Consider the following 22,641-nt stretch of genomic DNA (forward strand, 5'->3'; position numbering starts at 1 on the left):
ATCTCTTATCTCTTTTTCTGCAGTTTTTATTCAAATCTGCCTCTTGCTCGTTCTGTCTTCTCGATCGTCATACACCCTCTAATGCTGATTGGCTACACGTTTGTTGTTGGTGTCGGCCTGACTAACTTCCAAACAGTGTTTTTGAAAATCTACTTACCCCACCTTTAATACTGCATACGAATTTCCTGTATTTTCTGGTTATATTCTAATAAAGAGACTGAGAAATAATTATATATATTCATTATACCATTGCAAACATAACATCTAATGGTGGCCTAAGACTTTTGCACAGAACTGTATATATATATATATATATATAAAATTGAAAAATAAAAAAAGCTAGTTAGGCATGCCTCACCTTTGCAGTCCCTCAACAGGAGTAGGTCCTCACTGAGCCAGACTCTGCCCTTGGAGATGCTGGAAAGACAGAGACAGACCAGTGAGAGATTTAGTTGTAATTCTTTTTCTTCTAAACAGCATTATACAGCTTTCACTCCCGACCACTTTCTCATAAGGAAAGGTTTTAACAACGTATATCTGAGCATCAACAAACAGTCATAAAGATATTTTAGACCTAATTGTGGGGATTTCCACAAAGCCTTGTTTACCTTTGGGTCTCTATCCTGGTAATTTTTTCAGTAGTCTTTCCTTTAATAAGTTTTACTCTTATTTATAGTTTCATATCTGAATTATGGTATTCTTTCCTATTTTATTAAAATTTTTTCTTTTTTTATTTGAGAATTTATTAAAATTTACTATTTTTTTTCTACTTTGTGCAGCACTTTGGGTCAACTGCTGTTGCTTTTTATGTATATAAATAAATAAATAAATAAATGTTGACATGACTTTTCACATGATTTTGTTCCATTTCAAGAATTTGTAATTACACAAATTTATCAGGAAGTAACCTTCATATATATCTGCTGTGGAGTTGTATAATGCACTGTATGTCTGCTTACTGATCACTTGTGTGCTGTAATATTTATGTTAGTACGTTGTATTACATGCACACACCGATCAAATTATCTCTACAAATATCTCCACATACTGAAGCTATATCTACTTAGGGCCTGTTTACACCTGGTCACTTCATGCATTTTCACTGATTGGATATCTATCCAGTCATGAAAAGACCAGGTGTAAATGCCCTCCGAAGCGCTTTCAAGACGTTTTCAATAAAAATTTGATCACTCAAACCACTTCAGGAGGTGGTTTGGTGCACATTCCAGACAAAACTGGACCACATTTGTATATTTTACTCGCAAATTGTTAAAAAATAAATGTGTGAGAGCGTGTTTCAGGCTATATGACATGTTATAGCCAGATACCGTATGACAGAGCTACTGCAACACGCGTTGCCACAGATGAGTAGCCGAGTATCTTTTCAGCAAGTTGACTCGCAAACTGCCACAAATGGAACTGAAAGTAAATCGCAGACGCTCATCACACAATCATCTTCATTAAAAGTAATGACTAAATGATCTTACCAGTGCTGATGCCGCTCTCTCTCCTATTGCTGTATTTGATCTTGAATTTAGCTGATGATAAATAAAATGCAGCTCATATCTGTTGCTTTCGTTGAAGTAAACTCCGTTAAATTTGCATATAGCGCAGGAATTGAAAATCGGATTTATATTCGTTTTGTGATGTAAATGGATCAGTTTTAACAAAAAGGGATAGCTATCCAATCAGTAAACACGCATGAAGTGACCAGGTGTAAACAGGCCCTTAGTCAATCGATCTTCTAATAATTCAGAGCATAAAAATCCCATTATTAATGAGATTATTAAAATGAAAAAGTGTGGGCTCATAGAGGAGGCTGTGCGAGCTCACCATCGCTCTGGACCTTCCTCAGGGTGACTGAGGGGGTAGAGATGGCTGAGGCACGGAAGTTAGCAGGCAAGGTCTCTGAGGAGTCAGAGGTCACTCCCCTCAGATCTTTCTCCCGGAACATCTTCCTCCATGAAGGGGAGCGGGTGAACGTCTTGGTGCCATCCTAGAGGACGAGAAGACATAACATCAGCGCTTTGAGGAGTGTAACCAATGTCAGTAAGTCCAGTCAGATCACAAAATTCTTATGAATTGAATTATCATCCATGTCATTTCAATACAAAATGCAGCTGAATGTTCAAACTGGCTATGAAATCTAAAAAGTACAATAACCCTGTAAGAGGAGTGTCTTTATACTACAGTGTGTATTTCAGTGGTGGGAGGTAAAGAATGATTAACATCCAGCTGTGTTCATGTCCCATGGTGCTCACCTCGTCTGGCCTCCTCTCTGTTCCCATGGCGATGAGGGAGTTATATTCTTTCTCCAGAAGTTGTCGTGCCTGGATGTGGAATAAACATAGCTCACATGTAATCAACCCAGACCGGTCACGAGTAATGAGTAGTCGCTGCTTTCATCCATGAAGCTCTTATCGTTTTGAGACTTGATGAATCAACAGGGTTTTTTTCATGCAGCCTGTCTACTTAAAAATACATCTACTGTATAAATAGACTCCCTGTATATATAAATATAAAGATTGTTGATATATAAGTATTTCCTTATTTAAAGAAAACAAATGGTAAATGTTGTTTTGAAAATGTTGTCATGAAAAATGTTTTATTGATGTTGCAAGCACATTAATATTAGTACCATTAGCTATGTTTGCATTCAAGTTGCAAATTTAATTTAAAGGTGCAGTAGGTGATCTGGGAAATGCTAACGTTAACCTGCTAGCATTGAAAGCATATGATCCCACCCTCCTTGCAAATCGCCATCCAAAGCCACGCTTCCCCTAAAACAGAGGAACGCACACACACACAGCTGCTCTTGGAAAAGCATCACAAGAGACAGCGTTAAACTACCTTAGGTCTCAAAGCACATAACAATACAATAATAATTAAAGCTGCAAGCACCCGGGCTCACCGTCACCTGGTGGCCTTATGAAAACAGTGAACAGTGGGCGATATTCTTTTAAGCAAATAGAGGAGAAATATGGCAAAGTCATTTTGATGCACCACACTTCCTGCTGCCAGCAGGTGGCGCTTTGACTATAACTGAATATGGGCATATAGATGTCTTCAGGCCAGGACTATTATCAAACATGTGAAGTTTGGGGCAGATCGGACATTGTATGTTGTTACAACAACTTCCTGTTTCATGGCAAAACATCGAACTTTGTCAGGCCGCCACGGACACGCCCTTCAGTGAAAACTCAAGATCTTCGCAATTTAACGTCACAACGGCCTTTAGATTAGACTGACCAAATATGATGTTGATCTGATAAAATCTCTAGGAGAAGTTCGTTAAAGTACAACACCTGGAAATGGCAAAAATTTTGCAGAGAAAATTCTAAATATCTGACTTCCTGTTGGGTTTTCAGATTTTGCACCAAGGGACATTTTTGTAGGTATTGGGCTGTTACATGTGTGCACCAAATTTCATACCTGTACCTGAAACGTGAAAGGCACTTAATTGAAATTTTGTAGGTGGCGCTATCGAGCCATTTTGCCACACCTAATACTCAGACGTAAATTTTCACAACTTCTGACGCGTGTGCAAAGTTTCATGAGTTTTCGAGCATGTTTGGACCCTCAAAAATAAGATTCATTTCGGAGAAGAAGAATAAGTGACTGAGCAATTACAATCCGCTTGTTAAGTCATGACGCAAGCAACGCCGTTTCTGGGTCCAAGCCTCGACTTGTTTCACTTGAGAATGCCATCTCGATGGCCGTTTATGAGCGCTATTTATATATATTAAACATTTAACATTTTAAAAAGTTAAACATTTAAAATACTTACAGTCTACACAACAGTCTCCGTGCTCACAGCGTCACAGACATTATTATTTTAACGATTTATAAAAGATGAATCACTGTCTGGCCATCTGGGATTTTGGTATGGAGATAAAGGTTATGGTTATAATTTTTGGTAGTATTACACCACATCGTGTGTGTATATTAGCACCATTTGTTGTTTTCTTGTGGTAGGAGATTGAGAGTTTGGACCCGGACGCACTGCCGCCTGAGGTCAGACTTAACAACCAAATAAAGTAAACGTAAACAACTTGGAGAGCTTGTACCTGACTGCTGCAGATTCATTTCAGTATTGATGCTGCTGACATTGAAACGCATATATATTCTGAGTTTGAGGACGTGAACAGCTCCGGTCACGGATTGCCATCTCTTAATTATGGTAGTTATGGTGTGAACACAGCACAAGCTTGTTGTTTTGATTCGGTAGGAATTGTAAAAAGATGGCTGCTGTTTGTTTGCGGTGCTCCGTGACTGATGTCTGTCTACATAAACTGCATAGCATGAAACGTGCTGATGACATATGATGTCTGCGCAAACTGGGTGTGTGAGGTTATGTGAAAACATTTGTTGACACTTGACAGACAAGTAGAACATAGTATTTTTTAATTCGGACCGAATATAATGATTGGATCTACATTTTATGGTCCTACGCCTTCCACAGACGATATATATTTCTAAAAATACATTTAGACCGTTTAATAGAGTGATTGCTATCAGGATATGTGTAGACTTTCAACCAGTATAACAAAAAATGTTTCTGTAGAGAATCACCTATTGCACCTTTAAGAAAAAAATAAAAAAATAAAAAAATAAATCGCAATTTCGCAAAAACAATATGCAAATAAATTAATGCTTTCTTCCCATTTGTTAGGGTTAGGGTGTAAAATGTATCCACTTTATAATTTTTTTTGTTATTTTTGCATCTTGTTTCCATCTAAAAATGCAGACAGTGTGTTTCCTTCATATGTGACAGGTTGAGTTTCAATGAAAACTAATTTTTATCATACAAAAATGGAATTTTGGATTTTTGATTGGATTTATTTGTATGCATAAATTAACTGTATTACAAAAAAAAAAATGCATCATTGATCATCATTTTGCTGTTTATTACTGTGAAACTGCTTTGAAACTGCTTTGTGTAAAAGATCTATATATTTGCAAACAGTCTTTTCATTGTACCTGTGTGTTCTGATTGGGTATCTGCAGAAGCAGGGCGAGGTCAGTGTAGTCAAAGGTGTCGTCCAGGGCGAGCAGAGCACCATGCACACCGCTCTCAGTCAGATTATCTGCATACTCCTTCAAGCCGATGGACTGCACCCAGCACATCACACGCTCGTTCGACCACACCATCACATCTACAGAGGAAACACAAGGGCTGGACTATGAATAGAATTCCAGGCGGGCGTTAACCGCTGATCATTATCACAGGATAATGATCAATTTCCATCTTGGGTGATGCTTGTGGATTTCAACTTTTGTTTCAGCTGCTTCTGATATTTTAGATGGACCTCTTATGGCCCATGCACATTTGGACACACATGGTTTTGTTTCAGACAAAGTCTTTGTCTCTGTTTTGTATTTCCAGGGTATTCCAGGGGCTTTGCATGTGTTTTGTTGACTCAGCTTCTCCAAACCAAAGTTTAAAGGAAGGAATGCAATCATGGCATACAGTCAAACCATTCCTCCAGAGTCATTTACAGTGTTAATATAATGGTGTAAATATAAGAAACACCCTCACAGCTTCAGATAACGGCATTTAGTTCTGCTCAATAGTTTACATACCCACTGCAAAATATACAAGATGTTAATAATATTAACAAAATAAGAGGGATCATAAAAATAGTTATTTTTTATTTAGTACTGTCCTGAATAAGCTGATTAACAATAAGCAGATGTTAACACATAGTCCACAAGACAAAATAATAACTGAATTTACACAAACCAGTTCAAAAGTTTGCATACCCTTGAATCTTAACACTGTGTGTTGTTACCTGGATGATCATCAACTGTTTTTATGTTTTATGATAGCTGTTCATGAGTCCCTTGTTTGTCTTGAGTAGTTAAACTGCCCACTGTTCTTAAGAAAAATTATTTTGACGTTTTGGTTTTGAGATCCATCTTCTCACACTGAGGACAACTGAGGGACTAATAGACAACTATTACAAAAGATGGAAACATTCACTGATGCTCAAGATGGCAACACGGTGCATTAAGAGCTGGGGGGTGTGCATTTTTCTGATTTTGTTTAAAGATTTATTTATTTTTTTCATTCTATCCTTTAAGCTACGTGAGATATTTACAAAATAAGTACAATTTACCCAGTCATCAAATTAAAAAAAGTTTACACCCACCGGCTCTTAATGCATATTCTGCAAGGGGATATTAAAATTCTAAATCAATTGTTTGAAATACTGCAGGTACATTAAGAATTACAACATTATAATGTGCAGATTGAAAGCTAATTTAGATATTCACTAAAGATTACATTTAACAGTGTTTTTAAAGATTCACTTTGTATGTACAGTAGAAATGCACACAAAAATATCCCTGCTCTACAGTGGGGAGAGATGTTAGCATGCAAAGTTATTCACTCATGCTTAATATAGTCTCAAATGGCATGAAGGCATCTGTGTTGCTATGCGATGAATAACTTCTAGATCAGCGAAGGCATCTGCTTCTAATCAAGGTACTGAATGAGGCGGTAACTGCACCTTTAAAGCAACTCACAACTGTGAGATTAATAATGCAATCTGTGCATTGTGCTTTGATCAGTTGCTCTTCAAATGTGAAATCTCTATTGTGCCATTGAATCCTGTGCATAATGGAAGGTTGGGCCGCTCAACGCTTTCCAGACGTCATTACTGGTAATGTATGTTATTATTAACAAATGCACTCTGTGTAAACACCCTTCCTCTCTCTCTGTGCCATATTCTCATTGACTGTCCCATGTTTTGATGAACTGTACATTCCACGGGTGACTGCTGTTGCTTTTTCCCTTTTGTACATTGTGTTTATCAGACTGTTCTGCTGTATGATTTGATTGATGATGCAAAGCAAAAGATTAACATGATAAAACCCAAACAGAACTTGGAAAACCACCAGAAAATGTCCTGAAATTCCTGCTAGACCAGCTAAGACCAATATGAACTTCCATGCTCTGTCAGGCTGGTTTAGTACTCGTCTAGCTGGCATCGATCCACCAGCTAGGCCAGTATTAAACCGGCATAAACCAGGCTGCAAAACTTAGCTAGTTGACCAGCATGGTTTTTCTGTTAAAACTAGGACTGAAGGACAGTCTTCCTGCATGAGCTACAGTGTAGTTAGTGTAATGGAAAGAATAAAAAATGTACAATGTAAATTTTGGGGTCGGTGAGATTTTTTTACTTATCTTATTCTCAACCAGGCTGCATTTGAACAAAAATACAGTAAAAACAGTAATACTGTGAAATTATTTAAAATAACTGTTTTCTATTTTAATGGAATCCCTTTATCCCTGTGATGGCAAAGCTGAATTTTTAGCATCATTACTCCAGTCTTCAGTGTCACATGATCCTTTGGTGCGAAAACCATGATGCATTTTTTTCAGGATTCTTTCGATGAGTTCAAAAGAAAAGCATTTATTTGAAGTAGAAATCTTTTGTAACATTATAAATGTCTTTACTGTCACCTTTAATCAATTAAATGCACCTTTGCGAATATAAGTTTTCATTTATTTAAAAAAAAATTCTTACAGAACCAAAACATTTGAGTGGTAGTATATATCAAAAATTCATATTTAAAGGGTTAGTTCACCCAAAAACGAAAACTCTGTCATTAATTACTCACCCTCATGTTGTTCCACACCTGTAAGACCTTTGTTCATCTTCAAAACACAAATTAAGATATGCATTGACAGCAAGATAATTAACACTTTCAGATGCCCAGAAAGCTACTAAAGACATATTTAAAACAGTTCATGTGACTACAGTGGTTCAACCTTAATATTATAAAGCGATGAGAATACTTTTTGTGCGCCAAAAAAACAAAATAAGGACTTTATTCAACAATATCTAGTGATGGCCGATTTCACTGCTTCGAACACTGCTTCATGAAGCTTCGAAGCTTTACAAATTTTTTGTTTCGAATCAGTGGTTCAGAGCATGCATCAAACTGCCAAAGTCACGCCCCTCAGTGGTGAACCACTGAAATTTTGAAACACTTATGACGTAACAAAGTCTTTTACTGAAATCACGTGACTTTGGTGCTCCGAACCACTGATTCAAAACAAAAGATTCATGAAGCTTCGAAGCTTCATAAAGCAGTGTTTTGAAATCGGCCATCACTAGATATTGTTGAATAAAGTCATTATTTTGTTTTTATGGCGCACAAAAAGTATTCTCGTCGCTTCATAACATTAAGGTTGAATCACTGTAGTCACATGAACTGTTTTATATACGTTTTGAGTACCTTTCTGGATCTTGAGAAAGCCATCGGATTTTATCAAAGATTTATTCATTTGTGTTCCGAAGATGAAAGGTCTTATGGGTTTGGAACGTCATGAGGGTGAGTAATTAATGAAAGAAATTTCATTTTTGGGTGAACTAACCCTTCAATAAATAGTTACAAGCTAAAATAGTGTTAAAAGTGTGTTACGGACATCAGCATGCCATGCTAGGGACCGGCATCATTTGCAACCCGGAAAAGCCCCCTAAAAGGGGACTGTGCCCTCATACTCGATGTTGGGCATCTGTGTTAGCAACAGCAAGCAAGTAGGAAAGAAAGATAAAGGAACAGATAAAAAAAAATAACCTTTATTCTGGTGTTGGCTCTCATCTCTCCTCCTCTCCAGCTCCTTGCGGTCATAATTGAGGCGTTTCAGGCACATGATGCCATAATGCAGGCTCACCCTGTGGGGTCAAAAGGTCGCAAGGGTCAATGGAGGTCACGGGGCTATCTAAATTAATTAGGGCACTCCACCCTCACAAAGTGTTACAAGAGCTGACCCTAGGCACATTAGAGATTAGAAAAGGCCCTAAGACACACACCTGCACCAAGAAAAGAATTGATTGGCATTAGATGGAATGAGATTAAGAATGATAAAGAGAAGGAATAATGAAGTGTGTGGCAGCATTTAACAGATGGGGAGAGGGAGAGAGAAAACACCTGTGGAAACTGTCCACCATTTTCAGCTGCCCACGCAGCTCTTTCTTGGTCAGATGGTCCAACATGCGGGCGTCCACCAGTGACTCCATGAAGTAGCTTCTGTACTGGGGCAAACCCAGACTGGGCAGCCAATCATTGCCCACCCACTCATGGTTCATATCTCCATAGGCCAGGATCTACCACAGAGGAAGGCCAAAAAACATTAACAATGCACGTTATATCTCACAGCTGTATTTCAGTTCATTCATTGCAAGGTGTATTTTATGCCTACAAATCCAAACTTCAGGGATTAACAATAAAGGTTTAGGCCAGTTTATGAAACTGTCACTTGTCTTATTGGATCAGCACTAAATCTTATTATTTATTTTTTTTTATTATTCATTTATTCCTTTTTTTTTTTTTTGATCATGCACATGGATTTTTTTTTGCCTAGCATAAAACTGTGTTTTTATTGTTAACTAAAATGAAAAATATTTAAAATAATTTTCAGTAAATGAAATAAAAAGATTAAATAAAATATACAAATTCAGCATCTTCAAATCTTAAGTTGAAGGTGAAATACTAAAATTACTAAAACTAAAGATATACGGAAACATAAAAACTAATAAAAATTACAAAAGCACTTCTGAAAATATAAAAATAAAGTAAATACGATAATAGTAAATAATACAACCTTAACACAGGGATAAAATGCTATTAATGCTATTACAGCTATTAGTACATATCTTCTTTTGTAATAAAAGCAACATTTGATTAAAAAATATATTAAATAATAAATGTATTTAAAATTTATTTTTAATAAATTTATATTTTATTTTTAAATTGTATTTTTTATATTATTAGTATTATTGTTATTAAATATACATTTAGAAAATTAAAAAGTTAAAATAAAAAAATGACATTTATATTATTTGACTTGAGGCCAGCAGAAAAAATCCTATCCCTTTGAGCTCTGAACTACCTTCCATTTATCAAAAAGGAAACAGCAGTGAGTCTATGTGTGTCATTTAGGCTTTACTTTAAGATAATTTAGTCTCAGCCATCTGATGGCACCATCAGTTTTGAAAGCGTTTAATGGACGTATTGACGTTACTCACCTGATCCCAGCTAATCTCTTTCAGCTCCTTGTGTGCGGAGGTGATAGCATGATAGGAGAGAGGTGAGGAAGAGGAGATAAGGAACACAGCAGAGGGGCAGAAGGAAAGACACATCGATGGACAGGAAGAGGAAAGAAGAATGAAGAGGGAAAGCAGGAAGAGAGGTACAAAGGGAGGAACAGTTTGTTAGTGACCGGGTCATTAGTTGGAAGCAGTTCACACTGAAACAGAAAAAAGAGGGAAAGTTGAGGATGTTCAACGCTACAGCCTAGCCAGACACACAGAGGGGGAGAGAGAAAGAGAGAGACACATCAACACATGTCCGATCACTCCACTCTCTCCGCATGCCGCCTCTCATACTGTCCACTAAGGGGCAGAGCGCTTTACAATCCCACACTTGTGGCGTTTCATTTTTTTCTAGATAAAATGTACATTTAAAAAAACTGAAGAAAAAAACAGGATGGTCTAATTAATACAGAACAAAAACTGAATGATCAGTACAGTATCATAGGAAAATATCTGTGTCAGAATTGCAATCAATGGTGGGTAAGAGGTTTTGGTCCAGATTTACTAAACGGAGCAAATTAGCGTGAGAACGCAATTCCACAAATGTGCTGATGGGAGTGGCAAATTTTGTGCGTGATCTGATGCGCAAATTAAAGAACACAGATGCAGTCAAATCATTTACATAATGACCAATGCAATCTACCAAGAGCAGTGCAAATTAGCGTTGGGTTGCAAATAAGCAGAGCTGATGATCATCGGGATAACGTCTTCCTCTGGCATTCCAAAGAAATTAATACGAGTGGAAAATATTTTCTCCCTTCTACCATGCGCTCTCTGTTCTCTGCGGTGTCTCATCCTGGCAGCAACAATTGCAGCCATGTCGCAAAATGGGTTAGGACATGCTTTTTGTGGGCGTTAAATAATGCCGTAAATACCAGTAAACCGACTAGCGCAAACATTAGTAAATCGTGTTGCGTGATTTATTTAAATACTCTCCTCCCATAAATTTTGTGTCTGAAAGGGAAACTCCTACAAATGCATATGCAATAAGGTCAGCCGCAAAAACAACTCAGTCCACGCCTTTTCAGCGCTAATTTTGCACTGCGTGTCTTCAGTAAATCAGTAACACCAAAAGAGGGTTTGCGCTGACGCAAGCTGTTAGTAAATCTGGCCCTTTGTGTCCAAATCCATTGCTATCTTAAATGTATTCTTGTAATTAAATGCTTCAACATTGTTACTTCTACTTCTCCCAAACTAGTAACCTAGTCAGAGCAACATTAACAAGTACTGACTGTATATAAAAGTGTGGCTACTAACTGGTTTGGTTGCTGCGGTCAGGGACTCCATCTCAGCATGGGTCATCCACACGTTACTGGTTGACTGTGGGAAGAAAAGAAAACAACACAAAACACACATAAAGTTATCAGGATTATTGTTTATAAGAATTGTTATATTAAAGTGGGGTGAAAAAGAGTCTGAGATCACAATGAAAATATGGAATTCAAAATCTAAAAATCTTTTGAAAATTTTAAAACTAATAAACTTTAAGATTCATCCACTGAGGTCATATGGATTACCGTCACGATTGCGGTCTGTGTTTTTTAAGCATCAAACAAGCCATTCAGTAGTGTTATAAGGACTCGCAGAGATGGATTATTTTCCTAAAAATCTTTGTTTGTGTTAATCTGAAGAAAGAAAGTCATATGCATCAGGGGATGGCATGAGGGTGACATAAATGATGAGAGAATTTTTTTATTTTTGGGTGAGAACTATTCCTTTAATTTTTTCATTTGTGGTCTCAGATTTTTGAAACCCACTGTAATTTTATAAAAGAATTGTAATTGTTTGATGCTGCAAATGAGAATATTTGAGTGTATTCGAGCGTACGGAGCGTGTGCTGGCCGGGGCAGAGGGGCTAGTCAGGGACACCATCTCTTGAATGGCCAGTCTTAGTTTGAGGCGGTGCAGAGGGTTACTGATGCCGATCTCTCTCTGGATCTCTGTGTCTGACAGGTTAGCCATGATGGCTCCACTCTTCACGTTAGCACGACATGCTGCCACGTACCATGCCGGCATGCCCACCCACAGCTGAGAGAGAGAGAGAGATAGAGAGAGAGAGAGAGAGAGAGAGAGAGAGAGAGAGGTGATCTTTAGGAAAGTTCAAAACTAACAGGACATCAAAGTAACACAAAATGGAAGTAGACAGTAGATGATAATGCCATATTTTCAAACATAATATTATATATCAATATAAACAAGGCCGACACAAGCTTAACTGCTGCTCTAGGCAAAACACTGTTGTGCCGCCTCCACTTCACACTCATAATTAAACATGATCTTTAAGATGCATGTGAAAGACTAGATATTTTGTTTATTGATAAAATTGCACTAAAAGCATATATTCTGCAACATAAAAAAATCAGCACGCAACCACTAGTACAACTGCACATGCAAATTCTGTATTATATTAGATAATAAGTATATGTACAGGCCTGGAGTGTCCATCTGAAGAATTCCTGGTGGGCCGCTGATAAATTGGGTCGGTAACAGTACAAATTCGACAAAGACAATTTCATACGAGATGCGGAAAGCCCAAGTCTCTAGTTCATTTTCAATGTGAGACACACGGAAAGCGGCAAATCAGTGGTAGTTCTAGTAGGGGTGAAGCGACGGTGTGCAAGCGGTACTCGTACAACCGAAATCCCGTCAGTTGCGCATGCTCTTCGTAGTGGTTATAAATATTATGAATATTAATAGATGGCTTATATAAATATTACGCACGCAAAGGTGAGCTACGTGACTTCTCCCCCGCTTTCTCTCACACAAACATTCTTAAGACTAACGTTACCTTTCAGAAGTGCATGTCGGGCTTTAAAATCATTAGTCATCTCCAGTCTTCATCTTTTGTATTCATTTCCAGATAGTTTTATTCGCTTTGATGACATTTTTGGATGTACATCAGGGTGTTGCATGTTCTAAGTGTGGAGTGGGGGCAGGGCGGCAGTGGCACTACTAGGTAGAATGAAGGAAAGTTAATTTAGATTAAGAATAACTAATGGGGTGATAACTCGTTGATATAAGTGCAATAATTCCAGATGAATGTCCAATAAATAAATAAATTAAATATGAACTCTCTCTCTTTCTTGCCGCCCTGACTGCGCTTCTCCTATAGGCACACGTCGGCCCTGAATATAAAACTAAGCAAGCCCCCTTTATATCCATTGCAACGCTCAGATATGGAGCCATACTTCCAGCCAGGAGACAACAGTGGGTCCATCCCAGGATGCAAAGGGTAGCCCCTGTCGGCATGCCTCCTCCAACAGCTCATGTCTAAAAGAAAGGGAGAGACTTTCGTTCAGTACAAAGAATGAGATACAGAGTGTGAAGGAAGCTACACATGGTGAGAGTAAAATTACTTCTTTTTGCTGCGACGGTCCTTATCCACCGGACCGGCCATCTTAGTGAGTCCGAGGGGATCCACAGATCCCAGGTCATCTGAGGGGGTCGAGGCTACAGGAGACGCAGAGATGTTAAGGGTGACAAACAAATGAGCAGAACTGAATAAACACTTGTTTTTAAACACTTTACTGCCCATTAAAGGAACATTAAGTTGTCAATTACCACAGTTTATTCTGAAGCAATTATCAGTGCCCCATAAGTTTCATTGCTTTAATATAGAATAAGATTGAAATAAAATGTATATAGAGTTTTTTTTTTAAATCAGAATTTTCCTTTAAAAATCACATAAAATCAACATTGGAATTTTAGTTTACATCTGTTAGCTTTAAAGCTAGCTATATGGTAGTGCACTCCTTAAAGGTTGTCCAAATTCACTTTTAGCAGATATACACAACCATATAAAAGTTTGGGTTTAAAAAAAAAAAAAAAATTCAACAAGGATGCATTTAATTGATCAAAAGTGACAGTAAAGACATTTATACTGTTACAAAAGATTTCTATTCCAAATAAATGCTGTTCCTTTGAACTTTCCATTCATCAAAGAATCCTGAAAAAAGTAATACAGTTTCTCCAAAAAATATGAAGCAGCTCAGCTGTTTTCAACGTTGATAATAATAGGAAATGTTTCTTGAGCAGCAAATCAGTATATTAGAATGATTTCTGAAGGATCATGTGACACTGAAGACTGATTGCCATCACAGGAATAAATTACATTTTATGTAATAATAATTCACAATATTATTATTTTTGCTGTATTTCTAATCAAATAAATGCAGCCTTGGAGAGCAATAGTGACTTCTGTCAGAAAACAATTTTACCAACAACAAGCTTTTGAACGCTAGTGTGCTTATATCTACAACATACGGTTTTTCTATTCCAGGAGAATGGACCAAAAATATTGATGACTCGTGTTGTACTACACAGGTTTTTGTCCAATCAAATGCTCTATAGAATGAGAATGTCCCTCGCACTAATGTTAAAGCAAACAACTAGCATATAGCAAATCATGTTCAATAACTGTGACTTAAATAAAAGTTATTTGTTACTTAAAAAAGGCCATAAGCCCGTTGATATGGCCCATCTCTCTCCTTTAAGGAACATTTCTGGATAATTTAAGTATATCACTCTGATTTTGTGCAGTGCTTTTTTTTCTTTTCTTTTTTTCTTTTTTTTTTTTTAACAAGCACTTTTTTTGTTTTTGTAGATTTTGCTGTATTTTTAGGTTATACTCACCCAGAGATGCTGACTCACGTCCAGGCTGACCCATTCGGACCTTATCCTTCTTCCCAAAGAGCCGGCCGATGGAAGACTTGATGCTTTTCTTTTTGCTGGCCTTGTGGAGGGAGTCCTGACTGCTGTTTGAGCTGCTGCCATCAGCTGAGAGGCTGGAGTCCACAGAGAGATGGAGAAAGGTCACTTATACAAAGACATTAAGACTGAAGTGTGATGGCAAAGACGTTTTGCACAATGCAGTCTCAGAATATCAGTCCTATGCATGGATGGATTTTGGGCCAGGGCGATTAACGCACCTTCGGAAATCACGACTGTCATCTAACATTGCACCAGGGTGAGTGTGTGTCATCCTGTCCAGTCGCAGTGCACGAGGGGTGGGAGGAGGGGTGGAGTCCAAAAGGGCTAGGGACCTGTCGTCATCTTTGTTGTTCTGATGGGTAGAAAGGTATAGAGTCAGCTGTTTGCACATGTTTACTCAATGTGTGATAACAATACACATCCACAAAAAAAGCACATGCTCCTACCTGTCTGTCTGTTTCGCGTGCTGGGGAGTGGGGTAGACGGGGAGTGGAGTGCCCAGAGCTGGGTGGAGAGGGCGATGCCAGGGTGGAGGATGTGAGGGACGGGGGGATGAAGCCACGTCCTGTGCTGTCCCGTCCCAGAGAGGTCGGGGGCATGGGAGGGCCATCCAGAGCCACACTGCTGACTCTACTCTCAATTTCTTCAGCACGAAGCTCTGTGCTTTCCTTCTCTTCCTGAATCAGCCTGACGAAAATATGACAGGAGGGTAAGACAAGGGCTTCTGCAGGTTTCATGAAGCTAAATTAAAGACTTTTCAAAGACCCATTAACCTCCCTTGCAGAGCACTTTCCATTTCTCCAATTACAATGAAAGTTTGATTTTTCAAAGCAGTCTCAAGGTCCCTCTGTCTCGAGTAAACTCACTTAATCTCTTTGTTGATGGCCTCCAGCTGCTCCTGCAACATGATAGCGAGAGTCTGCACATCTGTCTGGCCGCTTGGTGAGAGCAGCTCTGAGCCGAAGATCGTCTCACGATCCTCTTCATCATCAGAACACCTGTCCTCCACACCGCCCTCGAACCCAGTGCCCAGCAAAGCTCCACTGTCCCAATCACCATACTGCAGAAGAGAAAGGTAAGAAACAACACGTTTAATTTCATATTAAGCCATTTTGTTAATCTATTAGCAAGTTCATACAAAAATGTTCTCACTTTGCTAGCATCCTCCCTTGCACCGCCCCAACGTCCACGATGAGCCCGCCTGACCACGCCTCCTGTGCCTGTGTTTCCATAATGATCTAGGTGGGTGGTGGAGCCAGCAGGAAGTGACCCTCCTCCTTGGGAGTACCTCAGCTCTAGAGCACTTCCTGGCAGAGACCTAATAAAGAAACAGTGGAGACAACATGAAATCTGCCCATTTACGGGATAACACCCACTTTTCACAATCAAAATGTTTCCTGATGGATAAAATCATCACATTTTCCTCATTAAATACCCAGTTTTACTCAGAAATACACCATCGTTCAAAAGTTTGGGGTCTGTAAGATTTCTGTGATGTCAAAGTTGAATTTTCAGCATCATTACTCCAGTCTTCAGTGTCACATGATCCTTCAGAAATCATTCTGATATGCTGATTTGCTGCTCCAGAAACATTTCTTATTATTATCAATGTTGAAAACTTACTGCGAAATACTTTTGCGAAAACCGTGATACATTTTTTCAGGATTCTTGGATTAATTGAATGTTCAAAAGGACGGCATTTATTTGAAGCATTTCTCATTACTGTCACGCTTTTTTTTTACCTCTTTGCTCAATAAATTAAAAATTTTTTCAAAAAAAAAAAAAAAAAGGACGCTCCAAACTTTTGAATGTGTGTCACATATTGAAGTAAAATGGATTGCAAATAACGTTTCATGTCAACTTTAGAATAAATATTGATTAATAAATCTGTCACGCTTCATGAAGTGTCATAAATGATCTTTTAATAGAGGACAGCAGAAATGTTATGTGTCTTACCGTGAGTAAGAGGAACCAGGTCTTCCTCTCAGCTGGTCCAGCTCTAGCTGAAGCCTCTCCAGCTCTGCAATCAGTTGATCCTAGGAGGAGTAAGACATTAGTATCAGATAATGTAGCCATCTGGACAGAGGTCAAGAGAACAGAACCTTTTTTTTGCAGCAGTTTTTTTATAGTTTAGAGAGGAATGTACCTTGTTCGCTAAGAGATCATCTTGGATCTTCTTCATGTTAGCAAGCTCCTCAGAGAGAGCATTCTGTAAAACAATACATTACATTTACATTCATTCAAATGTCAGACATTTTTACCCAAAGTACTTTGTGTGTTTGGGAATCAAACCTATGACAGTGGCACAGTTAAGGTGTGTTCATGTCACATCGGCATTACCATAATCACAAAGCATTCACATCCTCATGGAACTTGTAATTACAACGTGAAAACTCTGAATTTTTGAAGAGCTCTGACTGTGACTCTGAAAAATGTAGCGGCTTCAGCAGTAAATTGTAGTTAAGAAGTTATCGCATAATATTTGTATTTTATAATTTGCATAATTGACTATTGAGCATGTCTCAATCTGAAAATAAACAAAAATACCATTTAATGTAGTTAGCACAGAGGTTTATATCTATCTAATAAACTATAACATTTACTTCTTGAATTGTACTTCTGTCTATTGATAATAGTGTTGCTATAGAAATGCGTCATTCCAAGTCCAAGGGCGTGAACAGCTCTGAGCAGAATGTCCGGGTTGTCATCTAGTAATTACAGTAATTACGACATTTTCCATGATAATTCTAGTCTTTTGTGATACCTGGAAAAGGATTTTTAAAAATAAAAGATCGCTCACATAAAAAAAAAAAAAAAAAACACTTATAAATATTTTAAAACCGAACACAACGAGAAGAAAATTATAGAAAAACTATGGCTTTAATTCATGATTTTCATTGACCTTTTAAGATTTTATTAATTTCCATTACATTTCCAGACCTGAAAATCATGAAAATATTCTGGAAAACCTGGGCATCTTGTGTTTTTAAGGCAGTATGGTGATATAAAAATAATTTTCCTAACTTTTAAAAATGCATCTTGAGACATACCATCTTCAATCTGTTTTTGAATGCCAGAACATGCCTTTTGTAAATGCCCCCTTACAAACACATCCGTCTAAGGTCAGACGAACCAGAAACTACCTAATTATACTTCCTCGAGACAGATTAGTTAACTACAGTATTTGTTCAGGCATCCCACAACTGGATTTTGAAAATATGTAGTTTTGCACATTCCTACACCATAGTCTAGTCATGTCTTCTGTGTTCTTCTGTTTCTGACATTAAGCGCAAATTACATTTTGGCCATTCATCACTGATTCTCTGATGAGAAATGCATTGAACACCTGCTTTCATGCTGAAATAAAGAGGGAGGACACAGAGGAAGCCTGGAACTCCTATTAGACTCAAATATAATTGAGGCAACATCTGGATTTTGAGGTAAACATCAAAGACGTGGTGACATGTCAAGGCTATTTTTCTGTTTTCTGTATGTGCATGCAGCGTCGTCAAAGAAATCAAATCTGAAATTGTGGAGGATCATACCTTCTCCTCCAGAGCAGCCATTCTCTCTTTCAGGTGCAGCTGAAGTCTCTCATTGGACTCAGACAGAAGCTTGTCCACCGTGTCAGAGAGACGCTTGTTGTGTTCGTCGTTCATCCGCTCCCTCTGCCTTGCCTGATGGGAGGGAGAGAAAAAGAGAGAAAGGAGAAGGATAATGAATACTGAGTATATACTTAACTAACAGTGAATAAAAGGTATGTGACATCAAGGTGATGAGAGATGATGCCATGTGATTTCAGGCAGAGATCCAAGAGTAACACTATTTTGATCCTTATTCCACTGGTTCTTGTTAAAGTCGCACATCCTACCAGACGGGGTTCTGCTTTAATGATGGAAAAAGAAGTGAAGCACTACAAGAAACTTGTCAGATCAGTTCCTTAAAACCTAGAAGTTAACATTAAATATAAACAGACTACATAAACCACTTGTTTTTTTAAATATGAAGATGTGAAATGCTTAAAAAGTTTTTTTTACGTTTTTTTTTGTATTATTATTTTTTAAATGTATTTAAAATGAACATCTATTTAAATATTTGTGAAAGTTTTGAAGATGCAAATTGTTTTTTTTAATGTTGTTCATGTATTTTATATCTAAAGAAACAGGTTGTAGATGTTAGCTCATTTAGGGTGTGTTCACACTTGTAGTTTGATTCTCTTGGTTCTTTTGGTCTGGACCAAAAAAGAAAATTATACATTTAGTTCTAGTTCGCTTAGCATTCACACTGTCATTTTTAACACCGAACCTAAAGATACAAAACAAAAAAACAGCTTTTATGGTGTAGATTTTGTGACAGAACTTACCACACATCCAAAACAATGCTGTGTGCTGTGCTAAACACTCTCGTTGTATGTGCATACATATGATGGTATTTTTACCAGTTGAGAACTCACAAAGAGCTTATAAAATGTGTGAAGGAGTCAAAACAGTGCCAGGAATTCCTCAGCTGAAAAATCTCACAAAGGAAAATCTGCTGCAAGGACAATGACAAGAAAAACCAGGTATGCTTGAGCATTCAGTCCTTTTTGAGGTTGCATATTGTGACATCACTTCTCGTTTTTGGTTCGTTTAGGTGTCTTTAGCCCGGAACACACCATGCCGACGGTCGGCCGTCGGGCAGTTTTTGTGTTTGTCGGCCGACTATATTTTCTCAGTGTGTTCCGCACCGTCGGCTGAAGTTGGTCCTTATCGGCTTTTTTTTGGCCGATTTGACATGTTGAATCACCGTCGGAGCTCGTCGGTCAGTCGGGCCATCTGATCATTCTGATTGGCTGTTCAGCTACTGCCACCTGCTGGTATGGAAAGGCATTTCTTGTTACGCAGGCGCAGAACGGACGTGCTACTTGTCGGGTGTCGAGCGTCGGTTTGGTGTGTCAGGGCAACTTTGAACCCAGACGCTGCTGACGTGAGCCAACCCCAGTCTGCTGTCGTCGCCACTAGTTCGTCGGCGAAGGCTTGGTGTGTTCCGGGCTTTAGGTCCATGTTGCATTCATGTTTCAGTTGAACCACACCAGAGTTCATTTGGAAGCAGTGGGTCTCGGTCTGGGTCTTGCTTGTTTGGGTTGCACCAGGGTTTAGATGGCAGCTTTCACACTGATTCAAATGAACCACACTAACAGAGCAATCACACCAGAGTTCATTTTAATCGAACTGCCAAGTGTGAACACACCCTTAGAAACTCCTAATGTTGATGTAATGTTTGTGAATCAAAGAAAATGCGCATTGCGCATATGTCAACATATTAATTTTTAAACTTTTTTATGTTACTCCAAAAGATCATCCATAGTAAAAATGCCTCACTTTATCTGAGCCTGACATGCTGAACAAACACAAAAAGAAAGGACAAGTCACCCTCTGTAGCTCCTGATTCTTCTCTTCCAGTTGTGCCTCCAACTGTCGCAATCGCTCCTCAAAGTTGCCGTGACGCTCCTCCGCCTAAACAACAGAGCAGGGATAAAATTCATTTGAACATAGTTTGGACCCGTTCTCCATTTGAAATGAGTTAATAGCAGAGGACCACAAAGAGACAAACAGATCTGAACCTGACAGCACACACCTTGTTGAGTGCCGCCACCCTCTGGGCAAGCTGAGCCTCGATCTCGGGCAGCGTCTCAGCCCTCTGGAGGGTTTGCTGCAGCTTCTGTTTAGCATCGTCCAGACGCTCTTGGAGTTGCCTGTTTTTCTCTTCACTCTGAGAGATGAGAAGTGACAGAACAATGAGACCAAGACAATAAAGAACACCTAAGGAACACGGTTTCTTCAGGGGACAAAAAAGTGTTTTGTTTTTGGTGGAGACCTGGTAAAAAAAATCTCACAAGGTCACAAATGAAGCCACCAAAGAACCAAATGATAATAAAAAAGAAATAAAATTATGAAACAAAATTTATCAGGTAAACAAATGTAAGCAGATGAAAGGTTTAGTCATTATTACTTTATCGATCATTTAGATATGTAAGAAAGGCAAAGACATATGTTACGTAAAACCAACACGCCTAGACATATCACAGAGCCTGGAAACAGACTCTAAATATTTGTATCCACGATTAAAGACCTCAACCCACAAACCTTTAAATCATCAAAATAAATTCACTTCATATTCAGTAATTTAGGTACATTAACACTGATCTGTGGTTCCATAGCTAAGAATGTCTAAATCTATAGTATATCTCTATTTATTATGAATATAGTGTTGCTCATTGCGGAAGTAATTTTTAAGATTTGACAGAGAAAGGCTTTTAACGAATATAAAGACATGGAATGAATAACTTTAACCAGATGCAAAAAAAGAAAAGAAAAAAAAGCTTGTTTATATGTATAGTTCATAAAATGCAAGACAGTTAAAAAACAGATTTATTTATAAAAGTACCAAATAAGTTTCAAGATTCAAGAAACATTCATCTGTGATAATAATAATAATAATAAAATATTTTTGTTATTTTTTTTATAAAGGTTTTTTTTTTTTACATCAGAATATTAATCAATTTACATTGATACAGTTTATTCATAACCATTACATTTTAAATAAAATATAGACTACCTTTCAAAAGTTGTTACTTTTTGAAGAAACTAAAACTTTTATTCAGCACGGATGCATTCAATTGATCAGAAGTGTCAGTAAAGTGTTTTACATTAATTTAGAAACTATTTCAAATAAACACTGTTCTTTCGAGCTTTCTAGTCATAAATGAATCCTGAAAATAAATGACCACAGTTTCAAAAATATTAATCAGCACAACTGTATTTAATAATTATAATAAGAAGAAATGGTTTTTTTTCCTATTTATAATAATAATATTATTATGGGAAAAATCATAGCTTGACGTTGTGGTTAGTAAAAAAAATCAAGGCCTAATTGTTGACTAATAACCTGAATTTAGAAGAGAGAAAACAATCTGCGTATAGTGTGACCCCCCCATTGGCCTAAAGTGTTCTTCAAAGATGAAAAGAAAGAAAAGTCTTGAAGCCTTTTCACATGAAATAAAAACAAAACAAAATCTTCAGGCACAAATGGCACCATTTCCTGAGAACAATCCCCAGAGACTCCTGATGATGAACATGCTGTTAAATGTTCCTTCAATAGTTACACCTTTCATGTGTGTCTGTACATGATTGTACCTGTCTGTATAAAGACTCTTTGCTGGCAAGCTCGTTCTCCAGCTTGTCTTTGATGTCATGGAGAGAGGTTGCCTCCCTCTGGGCACTGAGGTACCTACAGACAAAAACACACACAGTGAGGATCTGCAGGGTGCTTCATAAATCAAAACTGAAACTCTATCTGTGTCATTTGAAAGTGCAGGTCTGGGCTAATTCCCACTCAAACTCAGCAGTGAGATCTGGTCTAATCTGGTCTAGTTTACCTGCGCTCTAAAGTGGTGATTCTTTCCTCCATGTCCTCTCTTTGACACAGTGCCTGTGGTGGAGGGGATGGAAAAATGTCAGATAAAAAAAGAGAGAAAATGTAAAAAAAAAAAAAGAAGTCAACAACATATGTTTAACTGATTACAGAAATAAAAACACACACGTAAATGATCACAATCAGACCATTCAGTAACATTATTATGGTTGGGCGCCTGTCTAGACAGCAGTTCTACCGTACTGTTTACTTCAAACTGAGCTGACTATAAATATTTGAAAACTTGTGTAGAATATTACATAATTATTATGAGGGAGGAGGAAGAAGTGATGAAAGAAAATTGTATCGGAAAAAAAACCAAAGGCAAAGTGTCTTGGGAACTGTGAAAAACCCCTTCATTTTCCACTATCGA

The 22,641-nt window shown here is 37.9% G+C and overlaps 1 protein-coding gene across 2 annotated transcripts in view; it reads right to left on the minus strand.

The window, feature by feature from the left end:
• ppfia3 (PTPRF interacting protein alpha 3) overlaps window positions 1-22,641 on the minus strand; it is a 41,208-nt gene that overhangs the window by 3,221 nt on the left and 15,346 nt on the right. For both annotated transcript variants that reach the window (XM_051887561.1, XM_051887560.1), the window contains 23 exons: window positions 22,234-22,286; window positions 21,992-22,085; window positions 20,433-20,567; window positions 20,228-20,311; window positions 18,362-18,493; window positions 16,963-17,025; window positions 16,773-16,852; window positions 15,969-16,134; window positions 15,683-15,876; window positions 15,263-15,503; window positions 15,035-15,168; window positions 14,739-14,890; window positions 13,463-13,556; window positions 13,295-13,376; window positions 11,934-12,134; window positions 11,364-11,426; window positions 10,041-10,067; window positions 8,944-9,119; window positions 8,590-8,687; window positions 4,981-5,156; window positions 2,262-2,330; window positions 1,834-1,996; window positions 359-417 (listed from right to left, as the gene is read on the minus strand). In XM_051887561.1, coding sequence (XP_051743521.1) covers window positions 371-417; window positions 1,834-1,996; window positions 2,262-2,330; window positions 4,981-5,156; window positions 8,590-8,687; window positions 8,944-9,119; window positions 10,041-10,067; window positions 11,364-11,426; window positions 11,934-12,134; window positions 13,295-13,376; window positions 13,463-13,556; window positions 14,739-14,890; window positions 15,035-15,168; window positions 15,263-15,503; window positions 15,683-15,876; window positions 15,969-16,134; window positions 16,773-16,852; window positions 16,963-17,025; window positions 18,362-18,493; window positions 20,228-20,311; window positions 20,433-20,567; window positions 21,992-22,085; window positions 22,234-22,286 — 2,724 coding nt within the window. In that variant the 3' untranslated portion in view covers window positions 359-370. The remainder of the gene's footprint in view (window positions 1-358; window positions 418-1,833; window positions 1,997-2,261; window positions 2,331-4,980; window positions 5,157-8,589; window positions 8,688-8,943; window positions 9,120-10,040; window positions 10,068-11,363; window positions 11,427-11,933; window positions 12,135-13,294; window positions 13,377-13,462; window positions 13,557-14,738; window positions 14,891-15,034; window positions 15,169-15,262; window positions 15,504-15,682; window positions 15,877-15,968; window positions 16,135-16,772; window positions 16,853-16,962; window positions 17,026-18,361; window positions 18,494-20,227; window positions 20,312-20,432; window positions 20,568-21,991; window positions 22,086-22,233; window positions 22,287-22,641) is intronic.

The sequence above is a fragment of the Ctenopharyngodon idella genome, chromosome 3, assembly GCF_019924925.1.
Source record: "Ctenopharyngodon idella isolate HZGC_01 chromosome 3, HZGC01, whole genome shotgun sequence".
Taxonomy (NCBI): Eukaryota; Metazoa; Chordata; class Actinopteri; order Cypriniformes; family Xenocyprididae; genus Ctenopharyngodon; species Ctenopharyngodon idella.